This window comes from Chelonoidis abingdonii, chromosome 2 (assembly GCF_003597395.2).
Source record: "Chelonoidis abingdonii isolate Lonesome George chromosome 2, CheloAbing_2.0, whole genome shotgun sequence".
Classification (NCBI taxonomy): domain Eukaryota; kingdom Metazoa; phylum Chordata; order Testudines; family Testudinidae; genus Chelonoidis; species Chelonoidis abingdonii.
In genome coordinates this window covers 261685510-261700010 of record NC_133770.1, presented here as the reverse complement: position 1 = coordinate 261700010, position 14501 = coordinate 261685510, and the positions used below count along the sequence as shown (strand labels likewise).

The 14501-nt window shown below is 40.0% G+C and overlaps 1 protein-coding gene across 6 annotated transcripts in view; it reads right to left on the bottom strand.

Annotated features, from left to right (window-relative positions):
• Positions 1–14162, bottom strand: part of VPS13B (vacuolar protein sorting 13 homolog B) — a 996761-nt gene extending 982599 nt beyond the window's left edge. For 3 of the 6 annotated variants that reach the window (XM_075063129.1, XM_075063127.1, XM_075063131.1), the window contains exons 1-3: positions 14019–14162; positions 12220–12397; positions 3960–4103 (exon numbers count right to left, since the gene is read on the bottom strand). In XM_075063129.1, coding sequence (XP_074919230.1) covers positions 3960–4103; positions 12220–12366 — 291 coding nt within the window. In that variant the 5' untranslated portion in view covers positions 12367–12397; positions 14019–14162. The remainder of the gene's footprint in view (positions 1–3959; positions 4104–12219; positions 12398–14018) is intronic. The other 3 variants (XM_075063130.1, XM_075063128.1, XM_075063132.1) reach the window with 1 other exon arrangement.
• Positions 14163–14501: the final 339 nt, after the last annotated feature.

Here is a 14501-nt window from a genome sequence, read left to right as displayed (position 1 = left end):
GCTATGTGTGGGTGAAACACATCACTGTATACTACATTAGAACATAAAAACAGACATATTGGGTCAGACCAATGATCCATCTAGCCTAATATCTTGTCTTCTGACAGTGGTCAAGGCCAGATGCTTCAGAGGGAATAAACATTCTCCTCTTCCAAAAAGGTAATCATCATCATAGAAGTTTAGTGAAAGTTAAAGCTGCTAGAATCAGCCTCATCTTCCACTCTATGCTTTCACCCCACTTGGGAAAGGGATATTGCCAAAGCATGGACAAAGAACCAGCAGCAGCACAACTCCTAAAGAGTTGCAGGTGTATGATCCCCATGGTGATGCATATATGGAAGCACTGCAAAGGGATTGGAACACAAGATCAGAACTTCATTTCCATTGATACTCATAGGATCATCATTTTTAAAACCATGCCCCACTACCTCCTTTGCAAACCCAGGCAAGATTCATCAGAAACCCAGCAGAGGATCCTGTAGCACCTTATAGACTAACAGACTTTTTGGAGCATGAGCTTTCATGGGTGAATACCCACTTCGTCAGATGCATGTAGTGGAAATTTCGGGGCAGGTGTATATATAGCTAGCAAGCAAGCTTAGAGATTACGAGGTTAGTTCAATCAGGAGGATGAGGCCCTGTTCGAGCAGCTGAGGTGTTGAAACCAAGAGATGGAGACACTGTTTCTGTAGTGGCAGCCATTCACAGTCTTTGTTCAATCCTGAGCTTGTTGGTGTCAAATTTGCAGATGAATTGAAGCTCAGCAGTTTCTCTTTGAAGTCTGGTCCTGAAGTGTATTTTGCTGCACGGATGGCCACCTTAAAGGCTCTTGCGTATGTGTGGCCAGGAGTTTGAAAGTGCTCTCTCTACAGGTTTTTGAATATTTGCTTATTCCTAATATCTGATCTGTGTCCATTTATCCTTTTCCGTAGAGGACTTGTCCGTTGGCCGATTGTACATAGCAGGGGCATTGCTGGCATATGGTGCGCGTATATTACATTGGTGGATGTGCAGGTGAATGAACCCGGGATGGTACGTGTGGACTGATCTGGTTAGGTCCTAGTGACGTGAGACTGTCGTGGTGTAGAATATGTGGTCAGAGTTGGCATCAAGGTTTGTTTGCATGGGATTTGCCCACAACAACTGCCAACCTGAAACGTATTCTCACCAGCAATGCACACCCACCATAGTAGTCTTAGTCAGGAACCACTCCATGCACAACCCGATGCATCACCGCGTTCATCACCTGCACGTCCCACCAATGTATATACGCACATCATATTCAGCATGTCCCTCTGCTATGTACATCGGCCAACGGACAGTTCTCTACGGAAAAGGAATAATTTGACACAAATCAGCATATTAGGAATAGCAATATTCAAAAACCTGTAGGAGAGCAACTTCACCTCCCTGGCCACACTTATAAGCAGACTTAAGGTGGCCATCCTGCAGCAAAACCCTTCAGGACAGACTTTCAAAGAGAAACTGCTGAGCTTCAATCATCTGCAAATTTCACAACAGCTCAGGACTTGACACAGACTGGAATGGCTTGCCAACTCAGAAACAGTTCTCCTCTCTTGGTTTTGCACACCTCAGCCTGACTCGAACAGGGCTATCCTCCCTGATTGAACTAACTCGTTATCCCTTGCTTGCTTATCATATATACACCTGCCTGAAATTCACTACATGCATCGGACGAAGTGGTATTCACCACGAAAGCTCATGCTCCAAAACGTCTGTTAGTCTATAAGGTGCCACAGGATTCTCTGCTGCTTTTACAGATCCAGACTAACATGGCTACCCCTCTGATACTTATCAGAAACCCAGCTAACTTCACCTCTCCTCCACGGGTTTCACAATGGGTTTTCATAGTAGTAAGTTAGGGTCAATGACTGCACACACTTTGCTCAGACAAACTACTCATGATTCCAACAGACATTTTGCCTGAGGAAGGAAATGCAGGATTACGCTAACTAACATGGGACAGGATACAACGTTTTCTTATTATTTTACTGATTTGAAGTTCTTTGGTGAAATTGTTTTAGTTGATAGTTAATTCAAAATTTAAAAAAATTTAAACATTTATTCCATCATCAGTGTTTTGAGAAGACATTTTACCTATTACAATGTGTGTACATTTTAACAGTTTCTAACAAGCAAATATTTTGATGATAAAAGGCTTAGTCCTAGCCATTCAATCTACAATTATATAGCGCAAATTAAAATAGCCTAAAAATACTTAAATAAATTTGACATGGAAGTCATTAGATATCATTTTCATTTTTCTTAACACTTAATTTCTAATACAAGTAATTTTTCATGAAATAAAATCAAACCCATAGGCTCTTAAAAATATACCCATAGAAAACAACAAAATGTTTTCATTTGCACTCTTATTACTCAAAGATAAATGCTATCATTGGCACAGATCCAAATGTTACTCTCTAGGGTGTACATACCACTGAATAATTTGTTCCAATGTCAGTAATAATTTTCAAAAATCCTTTCTTGCCTCTGAATCTTAAACATCTGTAACAAATACTTGTTTTGAGAGTGCTTTACATTCATGACATCTGACCTTTTGCTGTACGCACCACAAAATTTAAGTTTCAAATACCATGCAAGCAGGAAATCTGATCATACCAGCAGTAGCCATCTGCGTGGTCCAATATCAAATATTAGTTCTTGGTTGCACAAAGTCATGTGTTACATATCTTTTTTACGCAGCTTCCATAATTAATTATAATTTGCTGCTTCTAAAATGTGTTTCTTATGGGACATCTGGCCTTGAAACCTCTACCTTACCATTGAAAAAATACTTAGCGTCTGGGTGTTGTTTTTATATATCGATATATATGAAAGAGACAGAAAGAGAGCGCGCACACTGTATGGGTGGCATAACTAGGACCAGGTTTTCCAAAACAAACCAAAAATCTCTAATTCCAGAAATATATTGACTTTCATTATAGAACATTTATCATATAAATGTAATGCAGAAATGTTCTCCAATGTAATTACTTACAGATATCTAAATATTGGTATCAAATATTAACAGTTCATTAAGCAAATTGTGGAAGTTCTATAGCAGATGTCTTAATCATATGTTTATTGCCCAGGACTCTAATACAATTGGAGTATCTATTGAAATGAAATAAATGTTTAGACAAAGTATGAAACCTAGAACTAAAACATGCTTTAGTGTTAAAGTGTTCCAATGTATTTGTTGATTGACAATGAATGCTCAAGTATGGCAAGATGCTACTGCATATTTCACAAAGCTCTGTACTTTTTTTTAAACTCATATATGCAAAATATAATAATATCCGCTTGTTGGTATAATACCCAATTTCATTGTGGTGGAATGAAAATTTTACAGACATGAAATGTTGTTATGCATCTGTCACAAACAACTAAATAAAAAGCTTTTAAAAGACACTAAAAAATGTCTTCCAAGAAGACTTTATATTTTAAGCAAATAACTTATTACATCAAAATGGAAAAGATAGCTATACTGAAATAATAGGCACTTTAATAAAGCATTCCTACAGCAATAACTCATATCTTGAGGACACAGCCTAGTGATGCTCTATATAACTTAATCCAGCAGTGGGATACAACTTCTTGGGTGGTAAAAGCTGGAAGCACTTAGGATGCTATGTTGCTCTTAAGATTCATTTGCTGCCTAGTCAAAGGAAAATTTTGGCAGAGATTCATTAACCTGCTTTTACACCTGCAGGAACAACACTACAGCAAATAAACTGAAAGAAGAGAAAGCATAACAGTTCTTGCGATATTAACCACGATTACTGCTTCAGTGCAGACAAAGACTTTTGGCCAGACGTGACAGACAAAACAAATTAGCATTCCTGTAATACAACATCAACTACTGTATCAATTTTTTTTGAAAAACCCTCAATTTAACAACTATATTTTATATATATTCATCATAGGCTTCTTACCTGGACTCCATCCTTTAGTTTCAAAATGCACTCCATTGTATTGATAGTGATGACAACTGGTTCTGAGCCTAGTTTTGTCCATGGTACATGGATTCGTAATTCATGAATATGTCCACTTAAAAAACTAAATGGTAGTTTCAGTTCCTAAAAAATATGAATTAACCAATTAGATATTAAAACTTAATTAAAAACAAAATCAAAATTGTCAAGGACACATTTGCTACTTTACAAAAAACTAAGAATAAAATCTTAAGAGCCACCTCGCACCCACGCCCTCCCCCACAAAAAATCCTCAGAAGTTCTTTTTTCCACTGTCAGTTACGTATTGCATAAGTCTTGTCACTTTAGTTAATAATTGGTCACATGCATTTACTCACACACATTTATTGTGATGATGTGTTTAAAGGAAACATCTGGATTCTATTATGTCCCTGATAATTAAGAAAGGTTTAAACCACAGTCTCTCTTATATGCAGCTACAGTGAAATGCATCACTACTCTGGAAACATAACTATAGCATACTCACAACAATTAACAATGAAAGTTAATTATATTCATACGCATACTGTATTATTTCCATAGTGCCTGTGGAGAGCATGGAGCCTTACAGATTAATATTAAAAACTGCACGGAGGAAGAGGGGGAAAGAAGAGGTCTCTGCTCCAAAAACCTTTTAATACTTCAGTGGGAGTTGCAAGTGCTCAGTATCTCTCAGGAACAGGCTCAAATCAGATGAAAGACAGCAAGAAATGACAAACACAAGATGGAGCAGGTACTTAAAGAATGAGGGCTATGGTAAAAGAATATGAGGGATGTTTTTATTACATATGCATCTTGTTGGTTCCTTTTAATATATAAAGATGAGTTTGTACTCTTTTCCTCCAGTGTTAACACAGTATTAGAGGTGAAGGGAACAAGTCAAACAGGAGGAAAGGAAGTCAACATGGGAAGACTAATCTAATCAGACTGCACTCTACACAGCAAAGAAAGATTTACTTTGTAGTTTATTTGACATACGGATGAGAGTTTCTGTACACATTGTATATACAGCAAATCTTTTGAACATGGTCAGGATGAAATACATTCAGATTTTTTTTTTTTTAATATAAGCATTTCTTCCACTATAATCTATGCACAAGATTTCAATTAATTTTAACTATATAAAAATTTTGAAGAGGTTCCATTATTCCATTCAAGATCATTTGAGACAAGGAAAAGACTGACATCTAAAGTTTCTCAAAGGACCACATTTTAATTAACTTTAACTCCAAACAAAGATCTACTTGTAAATTCTCAGAAAATTCATTCTGTACTCAAAATGTTATATGCCATTTTGCTGCCTATAACAAATGGAACCAATCACTTTACCCCAGCTTTCCAACAGCCCAAACAAGCAGGTAAGAATAGGAAGCATTATGTTCTCCAACAGCCTCACAAAATAAAAAAAAATGTATAACATACACGAGGCTTTCACACAGGAAGATAGGTCAGTACGAGCTGCAATTTAATTGAGTTGTAGAAGTAAGCTAGGCTTTTTGTCTCTCAAATATTTAATTTCTATGCCAATCATCAGTATAGCAGTGTTTATTTAGACACTGATTTGCCTTTACATGTGGGAATTCTAAGTTTACTTTAAAAGACATTCTGAATTAGCTTTTCCCTCCATTATTTACCACATGGATTTAACTCAAAGTCCATTTGTGTTCAAAGCTTCCTACAAGATATGGAAAAATGCTTTGAAGGGGAAAAGAAAACAACAACAACAACAACAACACACATTTCTGAAAGCAGGAAGTGGAGCAAAATGCAGAGAGAGACAGGTTGCCTATATACTTAGAAGGTAAATTAACTTTTCTGTGCCAAAGGAATGTTGATACAAATGTTGTCTGACATTATCCTAATTGGACAAATAATTGTCTCTGCAGTGATATAATGCAAACTCTTTGTTGTGGCACTTAAGAATGATAATTGGAGGCAACACAGAACAAATGTGTGTGCCACATTTACTAATTTAACGAACATAACAGAAGCCTTATTTTTATTCCCCTTCTACTCTCATGGAATCTTTTCCCATTAAACTAAGTATTACATGGACTGTTGAACTATACTTGATTACATTTGTTTAATACTTAACACTTATATAGTGTTTTACATATTTGAAGTACTGTACAAACACTAAAAGATATATGCTGTAGCTCTAACACAAGATACAGGTTCAATGCAGAAATTGTTGGGTTAGATTCTTTGGCGTGTGTTTATGCCGGAGGTCAGACTAGATTATTTTAGTGGTCCCTTCTAGCCTTCAAATATATGAACCCTCCATATCCCTGTGGGACAGATAGGTAAGTTACGTATTACTACCTCCACTTCCATATTAAAATCAAAACTTGTCTTCCTCACATTCAGGACTCTGCTCTATAAATAATATATTACAGTGATGCCATACAATAGCCATACGATAATAATTAAGGCATTTTGTGTTTGCAGTTCCAAGATTAGGTTAAACTAATTTTTAAAGACAGTTTTTTCATATTTTCCCTTCATTGTACCAGTATAAGGTTGTTTGGATGCTTTAACAGTGCCTTTCTGTACCTTAACATGTTTGGATTTCTCTTAAGAGTAAGCTTAACCAGATCTAAAAATTAAGGGTAGCTTCAGTACAAGTGATCATGACTTGATCAGATTTCTAATGTGCAAACAGAACAAAGTTCAGACCAGTAATTATACACACACAGAGTCCAGACTGTAAACTACCTTGTTTGTCCCAATGCTGCCTCCGTAGATGCTCCATGCTACTACCCACCCCGCAGCAGCTTCCTTTCCCTGACCAGCGCACTATCTACCTCCGCAACCGTACCCCTCCCAGTGGCACAGGGGAAGGCCAGGGACTACTTTACCCCCCAACAGACCTGCAACCCCTGTCTGTCCGGCTGGCCACCCCCTACGAAGCTCCCAGGGCCTGCTAGGGCTGCTCCCAGCTAGCGCGGCCCGAGGCAGGAGAACCAATCTGATACTCACGCATGGAGGTTAACAGTTAGGGTGGGTTAACGGTAAGACCAATACTTACCACATAACCAGTTAATATTTTACATCCCTATTTTCAATACTTCTAATGATTTGAAAATATACAACAACTTTAAAACATTATTTTAACTTTTAAGGGCAGATTCACTAAACACCAGAGAAGCACAAAGCAGTCAGAGTATATTGACCACTTAAGTGAGGTTTACTGCTGCTTTGCATTGCCAAAGCAGCGTAAAACTATCAAAATGTAAGGTGACTCTGTCCCTTACTTTGCAAGTGACTTAATGATTTCTACAACTGTCTCGCTGAGACTAGCAATATGAGAAAGAAGTAGAAGCAGTCCAGCCCCAAAGTCCCATTGCTTGTATGCGATTAGAGATCTCTCTGCATTTCTGCTTCAGTTCCCCAGCAGCGCTACCATGAGCGCAGCTGAGAGTCCTTTAAGCACAGACATCCAGCCATAATGCAGCCACAGAACCTTTAAACAACAGTGCAACAAGGCCAAATAATCTATAAAGGACAGTCTTTTCATTCTGTGTTTGTGCAGTGCCTAGCATAGACGGGTCCTGGTCCTCAAGTAGAGCTCATAGTAGTAATACAAATAATAATAATACCAGAGAGAATGCCTGACATATATCCTGTCTCCCTCACACCACTGACTCATTCAACCAATAGAAACATTGCATGCAAGATAGCTGTAAAGGGAAAGATGATTTGTTGAGTTTCTTCTGATACCACAATGCCCCCGCCCTTAAAAGTTACCTGAGCTATTGATTTCTATAGCGCCTATAGTAATACAAAATACTTAATAACTTAATTTCAACACAATTTTTCCACTATAATCTATGCACAATATTTCAATTCATTTTAATTATATAAAAATTTTGAAGCGTCTCCATTATTCCATTCAAGATCATTTGGGACAAGGAAAAGACTTACATCCAAAGTTTCTTAAAGGACCACATTTTAATTAACTTTAAACTCCAAAGATCTACTTGTAAATTCTCAGAAAATTCATTCTGTACTCAAAGAGTGGGTGCAGTCATTTTTATAAGGATGCATGTATTTTTCATACATAACAAAAACGCTGCACCTTTCCTTTAAGTGAAAAATGGAACTCAGGCTTAACTACACAGTTGCAACCAGTGCCTGCATAATAAAGAAAAAAAAATACATGTGCTCTTGAGATAAATTTAACAGAAGTTAAATTTCATTATATGCACTTAGCATTATTTACATAAAATTCTGCAAATCATTTTAAAAAAAACCTTAGGAGGGTGGCCTGATAGCCCAGGAGACTGAAAAACTCTTTAGGCTTGTTCTAAGCCTTCCTGGAAGTCAATGAGAATCTTTCAACTGAGTTCGGTGAGTACTGGCTCCAACCTGGCATCAACAGAATAGATTCAGCACATTTCCTCTAGTTGCTTTTGTAGTGTCCTTCCATCCCAGCTTGGAGTGCCTTCCTCTAGAACAGTGGTTCTCAAACTTTTTCTTTCACAGACCCCTTGAAAATTGCTGAGGGTCTTGGTGTACCACTTAATGATCCTTCCAAATGTTGTTTGTATCATTAGCTAACTATTGTAAAGCACTTTGGATAAAAGTGCTATATTAAAAAAACTAAATAATAATTAACATGTTTTTGTTCTATAAATAAAAGCACACAACTCATATTTTAATATCAGTAGTCTCTTCCCTGCCATGGCAGCCACCAAGCTGGGGCTGGGAAGGAGAGGGATCTCTCTCTAGCAGCCACAGCCCCGGAGCTAGAGCAAGCTGCCTCTTTTTCTGGCCGCCGTAGCCCTGCACATCCCAAATTCCCCTCATCCCCTCTTTTCACCCCACTGCCGCCCCCCACCTACCTCCTATTTCCCCCACCTCACCGCACTGGCCTCCTCCCACCTACTCCCTATTCCCCCCAAGGCCACCATCTCACCTTACATGTGCATCTTCTCCAGGGTCCAGGCACCTAATTAGTGGAGCCACGCCTGCACGGCTCCACTAATTAGGTGGGCAGACCTTCATTCTCTCATGTGCAGCTGCTCAGGTGCACACCTTAGAAGGAACTATCCACGGACCACCTGAATGGAGCTTGCAGATAACTCGTGGTCCACGAACCACAGTTTGAGAACCTCTGCTCTATAAGGCGGTATGTGGTCCATCTTCAATTCCCATTCACTCTCTGAATTCTAATGAGGCTACCAACTAGAGTGTCAATTATAGTTATTGTTTTAATGAGGGCACCTACCCATGTAAAACTAAACTAAGAGATCACTCATTTCATGTAGACTAACAGGTGTCAAAAAACTTGCTTTCATTGAACTAAATTTTGCTTTCAGATATACATCCACAACTCTCATTTAAGTCAATAAGAGTTGCATGTAAGTATCTCAGGCAACATTAGCGCCTATAAGTAAAATGACAACAGACTATTGTTTCCCATAGATATATACATATACCAAATATTAAACTCAATACTTACATGAATTTTCTACATCATAGTATCTGAGCACTTTGCAGACAATAATTAATATGTCCTCACCACACTCATTCTTACTATGATTATCCCATTCTACCAGTGGAGAATTGTGGCACATACAGATTAAGGACCCAGTCTTGAAAACACATACACAAGGAAGCAATTCTGCACACATAAGTAGTCTCACTAAAGCTCAATGAGATTTGCAGGTGCAAATGTTTGCAGGAGGGGGCCTACACAACTTGACCACAGTTAAAAAGAAAGTTTATGGCAGAGCCATTAAATGAACCCAGATTTCATGGACCACCAGAAAACAATGCTTTCTTTCCTAAATTCAAGGGATTCTATTCCAATCCAACTACTTCAAAAAAACATGTCCACTTACTATACTTAGTAAAAGTAATTACGTTATGGCAGGAATCACCAGATGGGACTGTTAAACAGTCTTACAAGTACATCAGAACGGCTACACTGAGTCAGACCAACAGACAATCTAGCCTAGCATCCTGTCCTCTGACAGTGGCCAATACCAGGTGCCCCAAGGAAATGAACAGAACAGAACAATCAAGAGGTTCATCCCATCATCCATTCCCAGCTTATGGCAAACGGAGGCTAGAGACATTCAGAGTATCATGCAGTATCATTAACATACCTATCCCTCCTGGAACTTATCAAGTTTTTTTTGAAGTCTTTTCTTGGGCTTGATGTACTCTACCAACTTATGTCAGTATAACTATCTCGGTCAACAGTTTGGAAAATTCACATCCTTGAGGGATGCCGTTATACCAACCGAACTCCATAGACAGCGCTATTTCAACAGGAGGACTTCTCCCACTGACATAGCTACCATCTCTCCGAGAAGAGGAGTACCTATACCTAGAAGATCTCCCATCGATGTAGGTAGCATCTTCACTAAGAAATACTGTTTTGTGATGAAGTTTCCTTTTGAGGGAGCTGTCAAAAGCAACAAGATGTTTTGCTCTCTGCCTTAATTTCTCTGCCGAAGTAAATTCTAGGTGCAGACCTGCTTCCTAGGAACCAGACAGTTTGTGGGCTGAGATTCCCGAAAGAGCGGATTGCCTACATGCTGTTTGTGAATGCACCTGCTCAAGGACCAGAGTATAGATAAAAACAAGTAACTCAAAGCTACCCGTAGTCCACACTATCAATTTTTCCTTCACAGGAAAACTGACCTACAAGGCTCTATCACTCATTGGAGAGGCAATACAAGTAGTCATCAAAGTGGGATACTTTCCAAGGAGAGAGATAATGAGCTGGTATTACTGCTGAACCAAAATGAAACAAATAGCTGAGACACTAGCGGAAATCAAAGCACGGCAGAAGAAATTAAAAGACAACCTAACATAGTTTCTGGAAACTTCTCAGAAAGAAGTAAGAGATAGCCCAAAGGCAGAGATCTAACATGATCAGCTGGAAACAAAACCTCTGTTGATTAAGACAACATGAAGGATCAGAACAGATTTTGAAACCCAGCTACAAAACACTTAGTGTGTGCTAACAAATTGGATTGAACAGGTGACCACTGACTTAATTATCATGGACCAAAAAGTTTTTCAAGAAATAGAAATAAACCAGAAAGCTTTGACCAACACAGAACTTGCTAATAAAGCTGAGATGCAGCAAGGACTTCAAGGACTGAAAAACTGCTCTGCAAGAAAACTCAGGAGGGTGCAGACAACCTTAGAAGTCAGCCACTGCCACAGAAATCAAGCCAGAATTTAGGTAAAACTGGAGATTTCCACTCTATTTGTAACCTACAGGAACTCTGATGACGAAGAAACAATGTTCAGGGGCTAAAATAATTCAGAAGTCCCACTATCATTGAGGAAAAAACTTCCTGGAAGACTTTCTTAGTTCATTTTACCATACCCCAAATGAATGGTTGGTGATAGGAACAGAAGAGTGTTTGGGGATGAGGGTGTTCTCACTGCTAGCTTGAATGGTGCTGTAAAACTTAAACCACAAAAAGAGAAACTGAGTCGGTACAAGCCTCTGATACGAAGTTTGGAGCCAGACATCAGTATGACCTGTCAGGGGTCAGCAAAGGGGTAGAAGAGACCCCATATGAACTGACAAATAACCCAATGAAATTAGATATACCAGAAACAACAGATACAAGCAAGGATACCCAGCTGGACTTGGACTTGAAAGATCACCAAAAGGTATTAGACACTTGGTGAGGGAGGGGAATTTGCTATAGAACTACAGTCTTTTCACGCACAACCCAGCAGAAAGAGGAAAGCTGCTACCGAAGAAGTTGGAACCTTAGCGCAATGAGTCCCATAAGTTAAAATCTGCATCTAAATGATTAAAAGGAGGATTTTAATTTGATTCACAACATTTTGAATGGTTTTAAATATCATTAAATTCAGATATTATCAATCTTTTATTTTACTATTTTTTAAAGAGAGAAGCAGTTCAGTTAAGTTCTGGTACTGTGAAATAACTGATCACTGACAGAAGCGATATGCTCATGGAGAGACTGCTGTCTCTTCAAGTCCAGTGATTTGCAGAAATGCAAATGTTCCCTGTTCATCCACTAGAACACAGGATGTGGGATCCCCAGAGCAGCTGACCAACAGGGGGAAAAAGCTCCAAAAAGAGGTCTAGATGGGAACAAAACAGATAGCAAAAATAATAATGATTGTAAGTGAATACTGATATACCGATAGCATCTTGAACATTTTACTGAACTTACTTTAAATTGAGCCACATACATAGTAGCTACTGTTAACATACCTGTTCAAGTACATCCAGCTTCAATTCAAGTTTGCTAAGAACCACATCTCCTCCCCATAGTGACAGCTGTAGATCTGAGGGCTTCAAGTTCTTAATGTAGCGATTCACATAACTCATTAAAATAGGAGTCACATAGGACTCCAGCATTGTGGAAGATTTCTGGATTATACACCAAGCACTTTAAAAAAAAAATCAGTAAGAGACCACATTAAAAATTAGCAATGTATGGAAATGTGAAAATTTATTTCAAGTTTTGCTTACTAAACAGGAGTTATATATACTTAAAGAAAACATTTGAGACTCAAAATGTACATATATTTAATATCTGTATTCATGAATTTCCAACCTATTTGCATTAGAACCAGTAGTAAGCTTGTACAACATATAAAAAATAAATCAGCAGGACAGCATGCTTGCCATATTCTTACATAACACTTAACAGGAAAATAATCTCTGGATCTACACAAATCCTGACAATTTATAAACTCACGTTTTGCTGATGACAACAGACAGATTAGAACATTGGCTCGGACTGAACTGGAACCGATCTTATAATGAGTTTTGATCAATTTTTAGATATTAAGAGTGAAGTTCTATTTCCTACCACTAATTGCATTTGGCACAGCACAGTTTCTGACATAGACAGTTCACAAAACATGCACATCTTATTTTCATGACTGTCCAGCATATAATGCAATCTTATATTAGCCCACTTCAGTACTACACAAATCCTATAAATAGGCTTGGCAGAATTTGACTTTTATATTTTTTATAATTTTGATGGACAATATTGGATTATTTTTAAACATTTTTCTCAATTGTTATCTATTTTAATTTTCATAGTTGCACAAAATTATGGGGAGTGAGTTAGAATAATTATTTAATGAAAGTAGACATTCAGATTCAAAGAGTTAAAGCTTTATAAACCTTAAATTACAAATTCTCATCATCACATGTCAAACATACACAGTAAACATCCTTAAACCAGACTCTAATAAATTCTCAAGCAGCATTTTTCTTACTTTGCTTGTCTGTAAATTTCTATTATTCTATTATCTATTCTATTTTATTCTAAATTTTTTGTAGGTTTGTCTACTGTGACATTAACATTTCCTGACATTTACCAATAAAAATCTGCTGGTAATCATTCCACACCTGTATCAGGACATCCACCCCTCACTACCACCTGCCTTCAAAGCTCCCACCCTCACTATCACCCTTCACCACAACCTGCCTCCAATCCCCACACCTACCCCTGCTGCCCCCAATCCTCCCACCCGCCCTCATCATCGCCAGCCCACAGCCCTTCCACACTCCCGCCCCCACCCCTCCCTGCTGTCACCACCCACCCGTGCTTCTGCCTGCTCCCAACCCTCCCACTTGCCCCTCACCATCCCCGCCCCTCACCCGACTACCCCCAACCACCCTCCCGCCTCCTCACGCTGGACTTGACCCAACCCCCCCCCTTAGGTAATGGTAAAGGTGCGGCTAAAGCCCCCCCGGAACGAGATGATTGGGTAATTGTGACGGAGGTTAAAAGCCCCCAACCCTCTCACACTACCCTCGCCCCCGCGTGCCCAGCCCGTCACACACCCGCACCTCACGCGCTGCACTCGCCACTACCTGCCACCAACCTAACCCCCTTCACGCTACTGCCGCCCCGCCACGCGCCCACCTTCCAGCCACACACCCCAGCACCCGTCGCCACCGAAACGCGGTTCAAGGCCCGCTCCCGCGGACTCCGGCAGCGAAGCTCCTGAGCCCCGCGTCCTACGCTAAGCTGCCCGCCAGCGCCTCACCGTGACGGCTGGTAGGCCGCGGCCGTTACCGCTCGGCACGGGCAGTTCCGGGTTCCCCGGTTTGGTGTCCTCCCTCACGCGCCCCCGCGCGTTTTCGGCGCAGGGCTGGGCCGCCAGCCGGCCGGGAAGATCGGGAGGTGACACGAAAGGCGGGAGCGGCGCGCGGGCCTCGCCTGCCTAGTGCAGCAGCTTGTGGGCTCAGCGCGCGCGGGGAGACTGATAGCTGGGCAGGAGGTAAATGGTGTCGGCGGTAAAAGCCCCCGAGAGATGGGAGAGTAATTCGTGGCCCGGTAAAAAGGCCTCTGGAGAGCATGGGGGAGGTAAAACCCCTGGGGGGAGATGAGGGAAGGATAAATGGTGCAGAGTATAAGCCCCCAGGCAGAGATGGGTAATGGTGCGGCTAATCGCTCCCCTGTCCCCCCCCCCCCCCCCCCCCCACACACACACGTGAAGAAGGTAGTAATATAACTTGATGGGCTTCTT